Source organism: Haplochromis burtoni, unplaced genomic scaffold (genome assembly GCF_018398535.1).
Source record: "Haplochromis burtoni strain Fernald_Lab_line unplaced genomic scaffold, NCSU_Asbu1 Contig_22, whole genome shotgun sequence".
In the NCBI taxonomy this organism is placed as follows: domain Eukaryota; kingdom Metazoa; phylum Chordata; class Actinopteri; order Cichliformes; family Cichlidae; genus Haplochromis; species Haplochromis burtoni.
Genome location: NW_024582383.1, coordinates 3565210 through 3584731, shown reverse-complemented (window position 1 = coordinate 3584731; position 19522 = coordinate 3565210). Strand labels below are relative to the sequence as shown.

Here is a 19522-nt window from a genome sequence, read left to right as displayed (position 1 = left end):
AGTAGGGTGAGCTGAAAAGGGAAAAAATAGCGCCTGCGGAGAGAGGCGAGCCTTAGCAAAATTTACCCGCTAAACGGATAATCTACACATCCTCAGTGTTAACTTCAGCATGTATGTGTTTGTGTGTGTGCTGTATGGACACGGTTCGCAACCCTGTACTGCTGCTCTTCACACTTCATTACTTATGGGCACAGAGACACACAAACACGCACTTCCTGTTGTTGTCTCAGCTTAGAGTTAACCCTTTAAGCTTACATCAAACACTCACAGAAACAACCACAGGTTTAATATTTCTGCCCCATGTATAGGAAGGTAAATGTGACCTGTAAGGAAGAAAAGAACAAGAGAAAGCTAAAGTAAAAGAAGGATAAAAGGGAGGAAGGACAAGAAGGTGGGAGGGAAGGAACGTAGGAAGTCAGGGAGCAAAAGAAACCAAACACCAACATTCAGATTCGTGTCTGTCTTATGCAGGGAGGGAAACCAGACCTGAACACAGCTCTGCCCATCAGACAGACGGCCTCCATCTTTAAACAGCCCGTTACCAAGGTTACAAGTCACCCCGGAAACAAGGTGAAGACAGACCTGCAGCGGGCGATCGAGCAGCCCAAACAGGTGAGACGCTGAAACACACACACACAAATACACATACAGGTAATTCAGGAGGGCGAGGTCAGGCTCTTACATAAGAGACGGCTGTGAGGAGGAGAAGAGTGTAATGACAGCTGGAACCACTAGAGGGTGCTGAAGCATCATGGGAAAAGCAGCACACGGAGGACCGAATGATGATTGGAGGGAGAGAAATATGTTGGGTAGAATGATACTGTTAATGAAAGGTGATAAAATATGCATTTAAGCCCCACAGTTCTTCTATTCTAAGACATTCATTTGGGTTCACAGACTAGATGAAAATGAGCTCTTTTTCTGCCACTGAACAGTAAGAGGTTAGCATCCATCAGACTGCCTGCAACATCTTTAGAGCTAGAGTCCAACTTACCCCTCAGTATCGAATTTTTTCCTTGTTGGAACTCTTCACTATAAAAGTTTTTAACAACAGTACTGTTGTCTTCTAACTCTGTCCAGTTAAAGCAGAGCAGCAGGAAAGGAACCTGGTTCCATTATCCTGTTAACATCCTCCAGGTCCCTGCTGACCCATCTACATCCAGCCCTGTTTAAAACCTTAAACCATGAGGCTAACATTAATGTGTGAGTGATGGTTTGAAAGAGGAGTGAAAGAAGCCATCTATGTCCACTGTGAACGACCATCTTTGAACAGAGGTGGTGGTTTACGACACCAACTCTCTGCCATCTATAATCCAGTTATGAGATCCCTTCCCAGACGCCTTAACGCCCACTCACATCCTGGACCATTTTGACCTCAGGAAATCACATGATAGGGTGGGGCCAGGTTTCACAGTGAGTTCACCCGAAACATCGGCTGAATGTGACCCACACCCGCTTTCACACCTTAACAAATGTGATTAGATAGAGGATCAACAGGGGGTTCATGACCCTCTAGGGGGACACTCCCATACGGCTTAAATCGGGGACTTTCCACAATTTGACCTTAGAACTAAAGAAGCTTCTCGGATGAGAGGTGAAACGTCTTCAAGTAACTTAAAGAAGTCCAGACGCTTTTCTTTCCAAGCTCAATATACTTAGTCTCTGAATGAATGTGCAGCATTAATGCTTTTGGGCTGGCTTGAGTTTTTAGATGTGAATAAACAGATCTGGTAAGCAGGATGGTCTGTGGAGTTTAGGCTACATTTCTCAGATTTCTTTCCTTCTATGCACTTGTCATTGACTCAGGTGTGCAGATTTTCTTAAATTTGTTATTTGAATAAACTGATCTGGCCACTCAGATCTTTGCATTTGTGCTTGTAGCTCAAAATATGCAGCATTACTGAATATACAGTGATATGTAAATAGTAAATAATACTATTTTACCTCTGCCACACAGTTAGATTCTGCTCTGGGTCAGTCGGCTTACTGAACCGATTTCTCTGCCTCATCGGATATGATCCCAACTCTGCCAACAACAGCTCAAACGATCCCACTGACATCCAAAAATATGCTGTCATGCAGCTTCGACTCCTGGATCAAACCAGGAAATTCTCTTGATAATTGAATGAACTCAGCGCCACTTTTTCACAACCCGCCCAGCGTGCGATGGCCTTTAGGGTTAGGTTGGATTTCAGCTGCATGCTGAGTCAAATATAGAGAATCTAGAAGATCTTTTAAAGATTTACCTTTGCTTTGTAGTTCATCTAAGATTTCCATTTGAGCATTTCAAACAGGAATTTCTGATTCTAGCCCTTACCCTGAACAATTTACTGAGGCCTGATGGACATTAAGAGTTTAAAGTATTATATTTGAAAATGTCTTGAAAATGAACAAGCAAAACTAATCAAAAACCAGTGAGACGATCAGATAAACAGCTGTCTGTCTGTCTGTCTGCAGCTGTTTTGGGAGAAGAGGTTGAAAGGTCTGCGGTCATCAGACGTCACAGAGCAGGTCCTGCGTACCATGGACCTGCCCAAAGGATTGCAGAGTAGGTCTCCAACAACAGCTTGAATCCAGTCCTTCAGCCTGTCTTGACCTCTGACACATCTCTTGATCTCGTTCTCTCATTGGACAGGTGTCGGTCCAGATGCGAGTGACGACACCCTGCTGTCGGCCATCGCCAGCGCTCTGCACATGAGCTCAGCTCCGATTACGGGACAGACGTCTGTAGCGGCTGAGAAGAATCCGGCAATCTGGCTCAACACGTCCCAGCCGCTCTGCAAGGCCTTCACCGTCACGGACGAGCACATCCGGTAAGACCCACAGTCCTCAAACAGTCTTTGTCCCCCCTCAGCTCTCAGTCGCTACAAGGCATTCGGCTGATTGTAACCAAAGAGGGAGAAGTGCATGCTTCTCCCTCTGACATGAGCACTTGAAGCCGTGCTAAAATGCTAATGTTTGTGCCAGCTCTCTGTGAACCCAGCTCTAAAGATTAATTTGGAACAGGGATTTTCATATTGAGAGGTGAAAGATACAATCAACACACACACACACACACACAGATACACACAGCTTAAGAAGGCAATTATGGTACTTTAAAGCTTTGAGTGTCCTGTTGCTGCATTTTTAGTTGTAATTAGTGCTTCTTGTGAGTCACAACTAATCAGAGTACAAAGACATGATACACAGTGTGACTTACACTTTCCAAGGAGATCATTATCTTTGAAGTCCACTGCAAACAAACATACGCAAACATGCTAAGAGCTCCGGGGCTTGTTTAAAAGTTTTCTTCAGTATCAAAGTAATGCAGTGGTAGCTGTCTGTGCTTCGGTGGGAATACTGCAAGCCAGACCTTTTAACAAATAGTAAATTTGGCATGCTTCTTGTATCGTCCGTTTATTTTCCTCCACTTTTCTTATGTCGGCTTTCAGAAGAATATTCCAGACATGCTTCTCCAGCAGAGCTTTTCAGTTCCCATTTGGGGAGATGAGGTGCTCCCCGGCCAGATTAGATATTTAAACTCTTTCCAGCAAGTTCAGGTTCTGTCCCTGGGGGGGCTCTACTCTCATCTGGGTATGCCCAGAAAACCTCCAAAGGCAGATATCTAGGAGGCATTGTGATCAGCTGCCTGAACCATCTGTGTTGGCTCCTTTCAACACCTAGGAGCAGTGTCTCTACTCCGAATGTTCAAGCTCCTTTCGCATATCTCTTGAGCAACCTGTTGAAAAGATCTTAAAGACATTGCATCCAGACAACTAAACAATGCTGAGATTTGTTTAAAATTGAAAGGAGAAAAGCTGAATTCGCAGTTAATTCAACAGATAAACTAACCTCGAAGCAGCAAATATCCATGGACCCTGTTTTCTGGGCTTAATCTGACCTGCCAGTCATTTGCTTTTAACCCTCTGAAGTGTAAATCCTCACATCCAAATCTGAACTCAACCTTAGATTTTGTTGGGAAAACTGACCTTTTTGGGAAAAAGTGAGGAGTTTTTGATGTGTGTCAGGGAGAATCATGATCTTTCCTGGTTGGTATGAGTTGGGAGAACAATAGAAAAAAGACATACATGGTAGAGAAACAGAGGATTTATGCTTCAGTGGAAATTCTGTGCCACAGCTATGTTGTAACCACAAAGTCCTCTGAAGCCCTGTGACCTAACCCACGGTCTAACCTGACGTACACTTCAGTAGAACAACTGCGGTGATTAACCTGTTCGGTACCAGCAATTGCTCCTGTGTATTTCTGCCTATTTTTTTTTGCTGCACTTTATGGATTCATCAGTGAGACAATAAAAATCATATCCTCAATGTATAAGCATAAATGCTTTCCATGATGACTTAGATCTGAGGGGGTTAAATCAAATCATCCATTTACGTATAAAGTTGGTTTAAAAGCAAAAGGACATCTGAGCAGCTTGGTGAACTTCTCAGACAACCAGCAGATTCAAATCCAGACCTTCTTTTACTGCTGTACCAACGAGTTCCTCCACATGGTTCACAAAGCATCTCTTTAATTGACATCAAATGCAAAATGTCTCCTTTTTATCACATTCAGGGTGAAACAGGGATCCTGGCAGTTAGCTTAACTTGTCAGCGGGTGGATCAAATGGGTGCGTCTCACATTCCTGCACAAGCAGATTACTTCTGATTGGATCACTTCCAAACTCGTGCCGCTTTTCTGCACAACTTAATTAGTTCTGAGTGGATCTCGTCATCTGTCCAGAATATTTTCACGTTGTTATTATTTCATACATCATAGTTTTTGTCCTCGTGAATTAGTTTTTATTCATCGTCTCGTGGTCATCAGTACAGAAAGGCCATTGACACAAAAGCTGGTGTAAACATTAAGCACTGACTATCCTGATGCTTGTGCAAGTCCGTGCACCATGACCCAGTAACATAAATGATATAAACATGTTTTTTTTAAAAACATATTTAAAAAGTTGTCAGCTGATAGGGTAGTCTGTGCGCTTGAGTGATCAGACGGTTTCACAACCAAATAAAATGTCAGATGTGTGAAAGCAAGGCAAAGAGACGTGTTTGCATATTTAACGCAGCGCTGAGGTGTAACTGGGACACCGCGTCTAACACGATTTTAGATTGGATGGCTGAGTACAGTTCAGACCTCAGATCAACAGAAAATAGCTGAGTGGGTAAACATGAATTGGAGAATGGCTGAGTCGAGTAAAGGTCTTCGTAATAGACTCAAAAGAAAGACTTTCACCTTTAACTTTTTCACTGCATTTAAATGTAAAGGTGATGTTTCTTTAGCCGGTTAACATCCAAGAAGACATTGGTGACCTGGTTCTGTTCATCTGGTCCAAAATAAGTGATCTTTATTATTGCGTTTAAGAATCAGGAGTCCTGCTGTTCTTGTTTTTGTCACTCAGTGACTCAGAGAAGTTGTATTCATCTTCACCTTCAGTGTGTTTGAGCAGGTTTTCCTCCTGAATGATGAAGCTGTTTTTAGTGGCGATTTATTCTGCACTTCTATTTACTAAAACTTGAAAAAAAAACCTGTTATCCTTGAACCTTTGTACTTGTGTGAATATTTGCAGAAATTTTAATTGCTGCAAGTGCTCTTAAAAATTCTCTAGTAACTTTTGTGCTGATTTATGTGATTCACTCTTTTTATTACTATGTTTCCCCTCTTACAAATGGAAAAGCTGTAATTTAAAAAAAGTTTTTTTTTCTTCTTTTTTCTATTTAGTGCAGTCAGATTTTTCTGCTTTGCTCTCATTCGGCTCAGCATGACCAGCAGCTTATTGTGGCTGCATAACTGACATTTATGACTCTTTAGACCGTCTTTTATCATTTATCAGTATTTCAAATGCTAATTGTGCCCTCAGTTGAATCACACACAGAAGTGACAAATCACACACAGCTCAGCAGAAAGCTCAGAATACACTCAGAATAAAATATTTCAAAATATGACAGTAGCTACAGATCCTTATTGTAGGATAAAGATGCAGACTATAAGCTTCTAACGTTAACGCCATGTGAGTTCCAACCTAAGAGTCTATGAGCAACAGTCATGGACTCATGCTAGCCTTACTGAAACCTCGTTAATTCTTGGTTTTACCCCTAATGGATTGTCACTTTTTCTCACTGGAGCCTCAAAGTGGGCTTTCCTGCATCTGCAGCTAAATTCGTCCTAAGAGATGTTGTCATCACCAGTTTTAAACAGATTGCGTCCATTCAGCTTGTAAGCATCGTCCTTTGATGGACATAAGGCGTTGACGTTCTGCGGGTTTTGTAGATTTAGAAACTCCTCTTTACTTTTTGCACACTTTAAGGGATAGCGTAACAAAGAGAAAACGGGATTTGTTTGTAGTTACAGCTTTGTGTCTCTTCAGGCAAGCTTTGGAAGCCTGAATTTGTCAGTTTTTTCCAATTCGTCCTGACATAACTATTCAAGCTCCAGTGGAACTGGAGCAACCTCAGATCTCACTCCGGTAGTTCTGAGGTTTTCCGAGCCTCCCAAGGTCACCAGACTTGTTCTTCAGTTGTTCATGTGCTGTTTTGACTGTTTTCCTTGACCTGTCGACTGTGTTTGTGCTGTTATGTTTTGAAGCATTTTTAAGGGAATTAGTAGGTCTTATAAGTACGTGTTTCAGACTATCTAAGAAGTTTGTGCTCCAGTTTTGGTGAGTGAAATTCTAGTATTGTACGAGTCTATTACTAATACTGAACAAATAAACAGATGTCTGTGACTTTGTGTCTGCTAGTGTTAGCTAACAGCTAATCTCCTGTCCAAATATCCCAACTTTCAGCACATGTGGTGGAGATGTCCACAAATCAGTTAAGCAGGTTTAAGCTCCAGTGTATTAATATTAGTGTACTTATAATTTTATTTAAGCCAGGACAACAAAGATTCCGATTTATTTATTTAGTCTTTATTGTTTTTTAATGATTTTAAATGCTCGTGGGCTTGACGTTGTTTATCTGGAACGTGAAGTGGATGTTTATCCCAGTTTACTTTTAATGCTCTTTGAGAAGATACAGGTGTGCTCTCTCTACAGTATAGGCCTGATCAATGTTTTTGGCAGATTCTCCAGGTGTTCAGTCAGTTATGGACATATCTGAAGAGTTATTAAAGTGAAAAGCAGCTGTTTCCACTTAATGTCTCATTAATTGTAGATTGCTTGAAAAGCATATCATTTTTCTAGAATATTTTCTGGATCCACTGTATCAGTACAGTAATGCTTGGTGAGCTAACCAGTGAGATTGAATACAATTATGTGATGCATATCTCTGTTAGACGGTGATGGCGTTTGATGAGCATAGCTGCGTTTTGTGTGTTAGACATGGAAAAATGTAAATTCTCATCCTTCTAGCCTCTGATAAAACGCAAAACGATTTCTGTCGCCTTCCAGGATGAGACAGATGAGGGTTGATGACTGATGCATGCTGGGTAGGGGGAGTAATCAGTTGTAGTGAGAGGGGAGTATGAGAAGGTGATGAGATAGGAGACAGACAAGGAGAGATGAGGAGAAATGAAGCATGAAGGGAGTCGGGGGGGAGGCCACATTGGGAAATTAACATGAAACATATGATTCAATTTAATATCAAACTGCTAAATAAGTCTTGAGCCAAAAATGTTCACAGCCTGTTCTTATCTGCTCTGAATGACCTGCATATGAGAGGTTGAAGACATTAGCATTTTAGCTACAGGTCATGATTACCTCCATTATTACTATGATTCCCAGGAAGTATGTGGTTCTTCCTCTACTTGCCAAAAGCTACAGCCTGTTTAATGGCTACTTCAGGTTGACTCCAAAGATGTAGGTAGAAGCTTACAGCCTGATACGAAAAGTGGTTTGATCTCTACAGCTTTGTTTGTACTCCCACAACTATATACATGGTGGTGTTTAGAAATTCATTAGTCTGGATAAGTTAGCAACACAGGTGGCTGTAGCTGTCAGCTAGCTGTTTGCTAGGTGTCTGTCAACTCAGCTATTTTGAGGCGCTGAACTGGATTTCTGAACGATGTGATATCCCTGTGCTGGGTTTGTTGCTCATCATCATAATAATGTTGGTCCAAGATCAACAACAACAACTGACCAGTCATGTAGTTGTGATGTCACAGCTTTGTAATATGGGAGAAAAAAGTGTTTTTGTTTATATAAAACACTCTTCTGGATGTGTTTTCTTTCTAGTTAGCTTCTTGGCTAATGCTAACTGAGTGCTCAGTACATATTTATCCTACACAAAACCATAGATAGGACACCAGGATTTCTTGATTTATAAGGACATCAGGGCTCCTATTTCCTATTTGCTTTGAATGCCTGTGGGCTTGATATAGTCTAATTTATCTGAAAAGTGAAGCAGCTGATTCTCCAGTATCATCCTGTTGCTCCTGCTGTCTGTGTTGCCAGACCAGGGTCCCTATAAAGCACGAATGCAATTAATACATGCTGACAGCAGGAGGCACTGTGGGGACACACATCTGGCAGTATATATATATATATATATATATATATGTGTGTGTGTGTGTGTGTGTCCAGTGGAAAACACTGGGGAGAACAGCTGGCCAAAGCCATTACAGCAGAATCACTCGAATACCTCACGAGATCCTTCCCTCCCATCTTCTCTCCTCCCCCTTTTTCTTCCTATTTCCTTCTCACCTCTTTTACTCCCTTTCCCTTCGTTCTTTTCCATTCATTCCTTCCTAATCTTATTTTGTTTTCATTTATTTTTTCTGTGCTCCTTTCCTTTTCCCCTTGTAATCCTTTCTTATATTTCTTGATGTTTTTCTTCCATCCACTTCTCCTTTCTTTACTGTTTCATTCTTCCTTACTTTATCGGCGTCATCCTTCCCATGTTTCATCCCCCTCTTCCTTTGTTTTCCCACCTTCATCTTTCATCCCATTTCCATTTCCACCCCTCCTCCTCCTCGTATTCCTTTCCTTATCTCTCCCCTCCATTAATTTCCCATTCTCTCCCTCTTACCTCCTCTTTCTCTCTTTCCTTCTCCCTCCCTCTCTCTCTCTCCAGTTGAATGTGCTTGTCATCTTAAATTGCTCTCATTCCTTTCCTCTCCCTCTTCTTCCTCATCTTTCCACCACCTCTTCCTCCTGTGGCACATCAGGCCAACACAGCTCTGTTTTTGAAATCTCACGTTTTCATTTTGGGTAGCTTATTCATATCTTTCTCCCGCTGTTTGACACAATTTCTATTTTTTTTATCTCCGTTTTTAATTAAGAGTCTTATTTATCCCATGAAAAGCATCTTTCGATTGACTTGACTGTGTTTGCTTTCTTGATCCAGATTCAGTCTCAGATGTACACATGAGGCTGAGTCTGTGTTCTGTAAAGGATGGTTCAGCACAGAGAGAAAAGCTTACACGTTTGCTTTAAAGTAACTTTGAATTTTAAACTCAGTCTGATTAATGGCTCAATCAAGAGTAGAATTCATCTGCAAAAGTATGTGGACAGCCAGAAATTCATCACCGTGACCATGTGCGACATAATGTCTTCATTTTGATTACATCAGAATGGGTTTTACAGTCTGGTGTTTACATGCACAAATACATTTAATTACAACAGTATTTTTATATAAAAGTGATAAATATGTCCTCAGTTTGTCTTCTTCAGTGAAGATCATTGGATAATAACGCAACAACCAGTGAGTATTCTGGATAAGTGTCCTGGATAATTCTTGTTTTTGAACCAGAATGATCAAAATGTAGAAAGTGGATAAAGCATTTTATTCAGTATGAATAATGCATAACTAAGCACATAAACTTAGAAGCACGTTGCATCTTTTAAATATCCTGTGTGCTCTGTGAGTCGCCCCCTGCTGGCTGATAAAAAGGATGCATATTTGAGGCAAAATAATTCGAGTTTCCATACCCAAAAGCTATGTGCATCTGTAATATCCAGTCATGACACAAAATACAAGGTTAAGATGAAACTATTGAACTAGCAAAAAAATGAAAAAACAAAACAAAAACACTGTGATGGACGCGACCAATTCTTGTAGGCTGATACATGCATCCAATCAGCCAGTAGGACTGGACACACAAAATCAGAACTGTGTACTCTAATTTTATTCATTTGTAATGTGGGTGTCACTTTCTATGATTTATGTTTTCTGTTCATCATCGTTGTATTAAGATTTAGTGCTTGAGGTGCAGGATTAGTCTGCAGGCTTTGATACATTTGCTCTGATTAATAAAGTTGCTTAAGGTTTGTATTTTATAAAAATGTTCTTTATATGAAATTAAAACTGTCAGGAGAAACCAGCAGACTGTGGACTACGAGTAATAGTAAAGACAACTTAATAGAAAAAGACGTGTGTGTGTGTGTGTGTGTGTGTGTGTGTGTGTGTGTGTGTGTGTGTGTGTGTGTGTGTGTGTGTGCGCGCGTGCGTGCAGGGAGCAGGAAATGAAAGTGTACCAGGCCAGGAGGAGTCTGGAGGAAGCACTGATGGCTGACAGTTTGGCGCGGGCCGCCGAAAACACCCGAGAGCTGCTCGAGGGGAAGAAGGCCTGAAGACAAGACAGGTGAGATGTGGGGGAAATGAGTATGAACGGGTTAAAGACGTCGTCTCCAATGTGCACATGAGCTGCCGATAGGACTGGACAGATGACGTTAACTGGTAGTCATGGTAACTCAACGTGCTTGCCAGAATAGGAGGGCCGGAGGTGAAATATCTGTGAAAGACAGGAAATAAAGTTTCTGTGGAGTGATTTTTAAGCAGTGTCACAGGTCACTGCTGTGAGCAGCTTGTTACAGTGTGTAGTTAAGTTTTAATAACCTCTGGTGGCCACGTGAAGAAGTGTTAGAGACTTTTTAAAGTTATCTCACTCTGTGATGCAAGATAGGCAAATAAAAGTCACATGATCTGCCTGGCAAACAAACCCCTAGGATCAAAAAGCAAACAAAGCAAACAACATGAATCAAACAGGAACAAGGAATAAATAGAATAATATATAACCTTTAAATGTCTTGAATGATGCAGAACCTTGTGTGTGTGTGTGTGTGTGTGTGTGTGTGTGTTTTGTGAGACTTGTTGTGAATGCTGATGAGATTCTCAGCGTCTGATTGAAACTCAGCTATGTAGCAGCGCAGCAGTGTGTCTGTGTGTGTGATTGATGGGCCGTGGGGTTGTGTGCGTGTGTGTGTGTTTCGGTGGTTAATGTGTGTGTTGTATTACAATTTGTTTGGTTATTGCCTATGTTTCACTCTGCGGAGCCCGTAAACAAATCCAGATTAAAAAACATTTACTTTCAGAAGTTCACACAGCCATCCATCATCTCGCCCATTTTCCGGCTGCTTATCCAGGTCAAGGTCACCGTGGCAACGGGACGGCACAGCAGACCAGAGGCTGTTTTCAGAATGAAAAGGTTTTTGCTGCAGAGTTTCAGACCTCTCAGGGGTTTTACCCACAAAGAAAACTCGAGGAGAACAGACCTGGCTGGTTAAACGTTGGTGTGATTTCTTGAGTCAGTCGGTAAAACTCAAGTGCAGTTTGTCCTGAGGGTGGTGCTAAAGAGCAAATGAGTTAAACGAGTTGATCATGTGGTGTGCAACCTCTGGAGCATAAAAATGAACCTGCAGTTCCTCTCATGTCCACTTGAGGCTGGCTACAGATGTGAGGTGTCAATGTTTACAGCCTGTTTGAGTCTCTGTGTCATATTTCTGCTCTGTACATCAAATGGACCGGTACTTATACAGTGCCTTTCTACTCAGTTTGAGCCCTCTGCATCAGTATCTTACTGATAACAAGGATGCTTCAACACAAGGACTGCATGAGCGGGAATCATTCCATCAACCTTCCGATTGGTCGACGGCCCCCTCTGCCACCTGAACCACTACTTAAAGTTTGGGATGTTTCTGCTTTGATTGACTGTTGGTTGCTGGTGTTGGAGGCAGGTGTCACCTCAGTTAGTTTGGACTAATGAACATGTTTGAACTATTGGTGCCTGCTGGCCTTGTAAAACATATTCAAAATACAGACAGTCTTGCTTTATGCTGTTTATCTCAAGATTATGCTTTGAGTATATCTGATCTCGCATTTGACCTCTAAACAGTTTATGGACTCAGTCGTTCTGGGTCATAAACACATGAGGAGGATATGACCACAACTCATCCGTTATATTAGTTTATATTGGTTTTAAAGCACAAATGTGGTGACAGTGAAAACTCGCGGCTTTAGAGCCATACTTCAGAGGCCAGTGGGTGATGACAGGGCATCTACATTCATGTTTTAAACCATCCACGATCCCTGCAGACTGTTCTTAACTGGATTATTATTGCACTGGTGCAGTCCAACATCACACGTTTCTGCGAGGGAGCTGCAGGTTAAAGACCGGCTAAAGTCCAACCTGACACCATGTTTTCACCTGCACCTCTAGAAAAGTCCAGTACTGCAGTCCATGTGTCTAAACTGTAAATGTCACCTTACTAACCAAAGGTTCCTAGCATCTTCCATTAACGTAGCACTTGACCTTCTAACGGCTCCTCTGGCTCCAGAAAACAAACCAACATGGCGAAGGGCGTAAAGCTGGAGTGGAGTTCCCGTGGCCGTATGCATGTTTCCCGTACGGTCTGTGGGAGGATTCAGCAGCTGAAGCATCAGCATCATGGCGCTCTTCTGTCCGGCACTCGTGTTATATTGCTTTTGTAAGCGTGTCATGATATGTCTGTTGGGTTTTATCTGTTGTTAATAGAGGCTGCAGTTACGTATATGTGTGTGTGTCTTTGTGTGAGTGTGTGTGCTGATGCTTCCTCTAAAAGCTGACAGATAAGGAGGCTTTTTTTAAAGCACATTTGTTTTCTGTGGAGGGAAAATTGTCCATTAATGCAGATTTATGCAGATTGGCTGGATGGAAGTCGTTTGGGCGAAAAGAGCCACTGAGAGTCGAGGAGTGATTACTAATGGGTTTTTATAGCTGGACCAGAGAGAGGGGGCAGTGGGCAGCTTCTCTCTCTCTTTGTGTGCATGTGTGTGTATATGTGTGTGTTTCTGCTTCGGAGCTGTTGAAACAACCCTTTTAAATCTTTGTCGAATTCTCACACTGTTTGCTTTGCTTCCTGCTGCTCTGACTCTTATTTGTAGCGTCCTGCTAATTTATTTATGTTGGTTTTCTGGCTGAGTTGGCTTCTGCCATTCTCTATCTTTTATGCGACCCTTTATATTCTGTGCTTACTCAGAAACATGCTACACTAGGTGGCAATAACACATTACAATACTGCTGCCATGAACGATGGGGGCAAACACGTCTAACGGTGCTGTATTCTTTTCTTTGACTGCATCAGTTTTCATTACCAGAAGTGTTGATGTGAGTTATGTTAGTACTGGTACCACACAAAATCATTTATGTGCAGGAAAAACATTATTGTGTGGTTTAATCTATTGTAATGTGAATGATTTAGGTGGAGATGTATATTTTATATGAATAATCGAAATTGACAAAAAACCTTAAAAAGCCTTAAAAAGTAATTATAGTAAATACAGGTGGGAAGAGGCCCACTTTAGACCCTCTCCTGCATTCTGGCATCTCTGCTACGAAGAGAGAAAGAGGGTGTCTGCTGTTAGTCTGCAGGAAATTTAAAGATGGTGATAAAATAAAGAAGCAGTTTTTGTGCAAACAGATGGGTTTAGGTTTAACTCACTCTTTATTCTACAATCCTTTTAAAGCTAATAAACCTTTGGTCAGTGGTCATAGCTTCTTGCTTCTATGTTTAAGCTCAATGATCAGCTGTTAGCCAAATTTGGCCAAATATTAACAGGTCAGTCTCATTGCATTAGGAGCTATTGTCCATAGCCTGAAAAGACTGAAAAGCGGCGCTGGTTTTTCATGCCTTGTGGGCTTTTTGTGTACTGCTTTTAAGAGTGTAAGAGTTTCTGTGTGAGGTGAAACATTTCTCATTGGCATTTCTGCACTTGTCGGGGTTTGAATTAGGCCTGGGTCCATTTTAGCTACATGCTGGCACATATTTAGGCATTAGAAAATGTTACCTTTAAAATGTCATAGATTTGTTTTGGCTTTACAGTTTTTTTCTGTTAAAAACTTTTTCATTTGGGTGTTTAAAAAAAGTAAACAGTGGCTGAAATACCTACCAATGATGCAGTCTGTCAACTGCCTTGATTTTGAGTTTTGATCTAGGACTGTAATCAAAGTTTTACATAACTGCAGAACCATGCATGTTCATCAGCTGATATATTTATATTTAATTTTTTTAAAATGTCTTTTAAGCTGAAGTGTAATTTGTCAAATTGTGTTATTAATGTGCGATTATCATCCTCATTTCGACCTTTCAATCCCATTTCTGAGCAAATATGAGCCAAAAAGAGTTTCCTTTTCAGCACCACCTTTCTCCACTCAGAGGTCTTCCACAGACATAAAGCTGATATCCATCTCCTCGTGTGACTGTGGGGAAGACACGAAGGAAGAGGATTTCTCTAAACATTGAACTGTTCCTTTAAAATGAGCAGACTGCCGTTTTTATCTGATCGAGACTTAAGATTCACACTGCTGACTGAGGAAAGACTGTGACTGATACAAACACACACCAGCAGCATCTCTCTCTCTCTGTGTGTGTGTGTGTGTGTGTGTGTGTGTGTGTGTGTGTGTGTGTGTGTGTGTGTGTGTGTGAGAATATTAGCTGTGTATCTTGTAATTTCCAGAGGAGCTGATTCAGACTCCTGCAGCATTTTTCAGCTGCTGGTAATTAGTGCATGTTGAGACACAGAGAATTATCTGCTTCAAAGTCATTCATGAGGCTGATAACTGCTGAGTGTGTGTGCCCGTGTGCTGTCAGTTAGCTGAATTGCCTCGATTAAGCAGCAGATTATCAGGATTTTCTAATTATTAGGGAGTAATTAAGAGTGAGCTGAGGATTATCAGACCGAAACATGGAAACAGTGAAGGAAGAAAACATTCACATGTATTAATACTGAAACAGTAAAACAAAGAAACACTAACACAGCACAACAAAGAGTTCATCATTAAGTCTGGATTTGGCAAACACTAGCAAATCTGAAGGATGCACAATGGCACAGGAAGGGTCTAAAAATAAATGTTTAACTGTGGGGTTGTAGGTTCAGTTACAGGTAAAGTGAACCAAAATCAGAATTAAGGAGGCAGTCTGAATGAGTTGCTAGGTGATTCAACGGATTTGTCATCATGTAATCAATGATTCAAAAGTAGAAACTGGGGATGAAAAAAAGACTAAAAAGATAAATGACAATAAAAAAACAACAACAAAATAATGCAGCTTTAATGCAGATGAGATTTTGTATATTCAGTACTACAGCAACATGGATAACAGTTTCAAGGAGGGATTCTAAATGGTATAAAGACAGATTTAAAGCAAGCCAATTTCATCTTGGAATACCCATCGATTCAAAAACTATTTAGATGCTAGTGATTCAGAAAGAAAGATTTAAAAATGGAAGAAAGGGGAAGGTGAAATAACAAAATTATTAAAAATTTAAAGATGTTGGGATTCAGTATGGTTCAGTAAATGAATAGAATTAAAAATGCCTACTGGACTGCATAGGTTAATAGTACAGTTTGAATTTAAATTAGGCTAACGAAGGATAAAAAAAGGATAGTTAAGAATAAAAAAAATGGTGTAATCAAAAAATTAAAAACATAAAATTAGAGATGGGATTGTTTAAAATTTAAAACCATTTAAAGGAGGAGATTAGATGCAGTAAGAGACTACAGGTTACAGACTCAGTTACAGTTACAGGAGTCAAACTGAGGAGTTAAAACGAGTGCAGTAAGAGAGTACAGTTTGCAAATTCAGTACTACACTTATCAAAAAAAGAGGTGAGGGGATTATAAATGTCATGACGAGACATTCAAAGTAAGCTAATGAAGGATTCGTCAACATATAAACTAGTGTTGAAAAGAAATACAAAGTAGGGATTCAAAACAGCACAATAAAAATACAAATACAGAGGTTGAGTACTTCAGATGGATTGACTCATAGTGAGATGAAGGAAGGATTCTGAATGGCACAATTAACCTTTTTAAGTAGGCTCGTCATAAAACAGCTGATTCAAAATCGTTAAAAAGCAAAGATTGTAAATTGCACAGTGAAAAGAAAATACCAACTGGAGAAATAAATTGGATTCAATACAATAGAAACATCTAAAATGGGAAGAAGGTGGGATTCCAAATGGCATATTACGAGTTCAAATAGAGAAAAATGTAATCATCTGTAATCAAATTAATAATTAAATTAAATGGAAAAGTAAGCTTAAACGGAATAGTGAGACCAGTATAGGGCTGAGAACTGAAAGAACGGGGCGATTCCGTATATAAACAAGGGAGGACTCAAACAGGCCTCAATGAATGACAAATTGCGTGAAGGAGGGAATCAAATGGCACAATTAAATATTTAAAACAGAAGGTACAGAGGGCGACTACAATGGCAAATAAATAATTCAGGATGGTAATTAACAGGGATGACTAAAGTTAGAGCTCAAAGTGGCAAAGTGAAAGCATCAATAGGGGTTCAAAGCGGCAGGATGATTGATTCAAAAGAGATTTATGATGGAAAATGGAAATGAAATGAAGGAGGAAGGATTTGAAAATGCCACAATGATGGATTAACAATGGCTTAATTAGACATTTGAAAGCTCAAGGATGAGAATAAAAATGGATTTTGTTCTGTATTAGAAAAATGGGGATTCACAATGACACATTGGGAAAATTGGAAACTTAGTGGTCAGCAGTGTGGTCAAACGTCTTTGTTAGGCTGAGGAAGACGGGGAGGCTGAGGAGGAGGAGCAGGAGTAGAACATATGATGTGTGATATCACCTCTTCTCTCCTGCTGAGCGAACACTTCACTCTGATGTTTGATATATTATTAAAATGTTTTCTGTACAGGCAAAAGGCTCCTAGTTGTCCTAATTGTAGCTCCACCCTCCTCGTTATTGTACCAAGGAGGAGGAGGAGGAGAAGGTGGGGTGGGGTTAATGGAGGAGTTAATGATTAACATGGAAGCTCAGTGCATTAATTGGATATTTCAATGTGTACAGAGGCGAATGTTTATTATTCTGCAGGAGGAGGGAGAAACACGGCAGTTAGTTTGGGGGATTTTATTAAGATGAACTTAATGAGTCAATTTGGGGTTTATAGAGAAGGAAGTGGGAGGCAGAGTTTTATTCAGAGGTCTCCACAGAGCCTTACAATCTATTTGTTGGGAAGATATCAGTGCTTGCTTGCACTTCATTAATGCCTACACACAAGTGGCAGCTTTTTAAATATTTTTTAGGACAGTTTTTCTAAATAATCCCTACCAAACTCAAACATTAATTCCAAGATTTAAAATATCTTCACTTTTCCCAAGAGCATTGTCTTGTCATGCAAAAAGATGGACAAAGGAGGCCTGATTCTCATAAAAACTAAAATAGGCTTATCTCATGTAACCACAAGTAAAAATGTAGGTTAAGAAACACACGATCCAAAGGTTTTAATCTCAGGATCAGTGAGTGTGCTGAGCAACACGTTCAACAAAGCTGGGTTTTCTTTGAGTTAGCTGAACAAAAATTAAAGCCCCAGTCACAGAAAAGGGCTAGTACAATGGTGGTAACTTTTTTTTTCATGTAATCCAGGCTTCTGGTCTCTGTTCACTCTCACATAAACATTTAATGAGGCATATCGGTCAGTTCACTGATTGAGCATTGCTCACTACAGGTTATAAAATGTGTGATTTAAAAGAAAGATATTAGACATATAACATGACATATAGACTAACGATCTAATCATCTCTATTTCAGGCAGAAAAGCACCTAACAGAAAGGGCCTGGCCCACTTAAGGTCAAGCATGCTGTAGGGCTGGGGTAGAGTTATTTGAACCCAAATGCTTCTTGAATTTATGAAGTGCTAATTTTTTTTTTGTTTTTACAGTTTAATTTAAGCAAATAGGAACTGAACTTGAAGGTTGTTTTACAGAACAGCCCATCTTTTAAAGATCTTTCAAACTGAGACGTGAACTGTCATAGTAACTCCTCTTCTTTCTTTGTGTCTCTCTAGAGTTCCTCTGTTTACCAGCCTCAGGGTTATCACCGCCTTCATCTTAATCCAGACAACAAACCAAAAACCAGACCTCCCACAGCCCAAACGTCACCCGTTCTGATCCATTGTTTCCGTGGATGATCGCTTCAACCTTCCTGTTGTGGAGCCTTTTTTGCACTTGACATTTCTAAACATCTGGAAACATTTTTTTTTCCAGAGTCACAGTAGCAACAGTGGGAGCAACAACCACAGCAATAATGACACAATACCAGCAACAATGCCTCTGACATCGGAGGCTACAGTAGCAATAAGTGGAGCCTGAACCAGCTTGAAGCAACCAAAGCCTTTAATCCTCTCTCTGTGCAAACTTTACAACAAGCATTTCTTTTATTGCAGTTTTTCTTTTTAATATAAAGTAGATAAAAAAAAATAATAAAAAAAACAGAATGTACTTAAGAGCAAGTCCTTCATAAAGACCCAAAGTCAGGTTGCAAACTGCTGGACGGCTTTTGCTAACTCTACTAACTTTCATTTTTTGCTCTTTTATGATTTTGGTTCCTTTGTGGTGTCATATGTCAGCTTCAGGGGTTTTAATGAAATAATGAGAATTTACAATTATATGAAATAGAACAATTACTTATTTAAAGACAAATTTTATACCTTCTGAGAACATATGTGTACATTTTCTGGACTGGACTGGAATAAATAATTATATTCAGAGTCATGTTTGTCTTTTTGTTTTTCTCTGAGCATGGAGGCTGTTTCCCCAAACTGAGGCTAAATAGGTCAGATATCTGGAATTGAAGGGAGCTGAAGAAGGTTTACAGTTAATAACACTGTGCAGACCTCCCCCTTCTTGATATTTAGTGGTATTTTCGCCTAGCATCTAAACATTTGTTTTGCCTGAATGGTCACACACCTGGTCTCACATGAAAATCTCCTTCTCTGAAAGGATCTGCAAAGAAGGATGGGATAAACCTCTGTAAATCCCGCTGTGCAAAGCCAGCAGAGACGTTCCCAAGAAGACTGAAAGCTGTAATTGCTGCCAAAGGTATTTATATCAAATACTGAATTAACAATGTGGAATCTGATTTTTTAAAAAGTTTTATTTCACTTTAGCTGTATGCGGTTTTCAGTGTATACCGACGGCTAAACCTATACAAGTAGATTTTAGTGCCATCCCTCTAATTTCACAGTAAGGAGTTAGCAGATCTGGGGCCTTTATCTCTTGGTGCTTATTGCTGTGGCAGGTAAATCAAGGTACAGCCGCCAGGAGGCTCCTGGAAATAAATTATGAGGAAAAACCTGGGATGAGAAGTCATTGTTGGAGCTCAAAGAAAAGTTAAGTAATCAGCGGGTAGTTTGTTCTGTCAGACATTTGGCACAAACTGCTCCCAGTCCAGATGTTGGAGTCTGTGTGTGATTGTATTGGTGTTCGTGGTGTTTGTGTGTTAAAGACAGAGTGAGACAAACCAGCCTGCCAGTTCTGCCCTCATTTGCATCTGCTAATGGCTCCATGATGCCGGTTTCTGATCACT

The 19522-nt window shown here is 40.4% G+C and overlaps 1 protein-coding gene across 3 annotated transcripts in view; it reads left to right on the top strand.

The window, feature by feature from the left end:
- Positions 1–19522, top strand: part of mbd2 (methyl-CpG binding domain protein 2) — a 39196-nt gene that overhangs the window by 11571 nt on the left and 8103 nt on the right. For 2 of the 3 annotated variants that reach the window (XR_006054142.1, XR_006054141.1), the window contains exons 3-7: positions 472–612; positions 2458–2548; positions 2636–2813; positions 10379–10507; positions 18003–19035. Coding sequence is in view for 1 of the 3 variants with exons in the window: in XM_042218716.1 (XP_042074650.1) it covers positions 472–612; positions 2458–2548; positions 2636–2813; positions 10379–10496 (528 nt within the window). In the remaining 2 variants the exon portion in view is untranslated. Of the gene's footprint in view, positions 1–471; positions 613–2457; positions 2549–2635; positions 2814–10378; positions 10508–11237; positions 19036–19522 lie in introns of those variants that run through there. The other variant, XM_042218716.1, reaches the window with a different exon arrangement.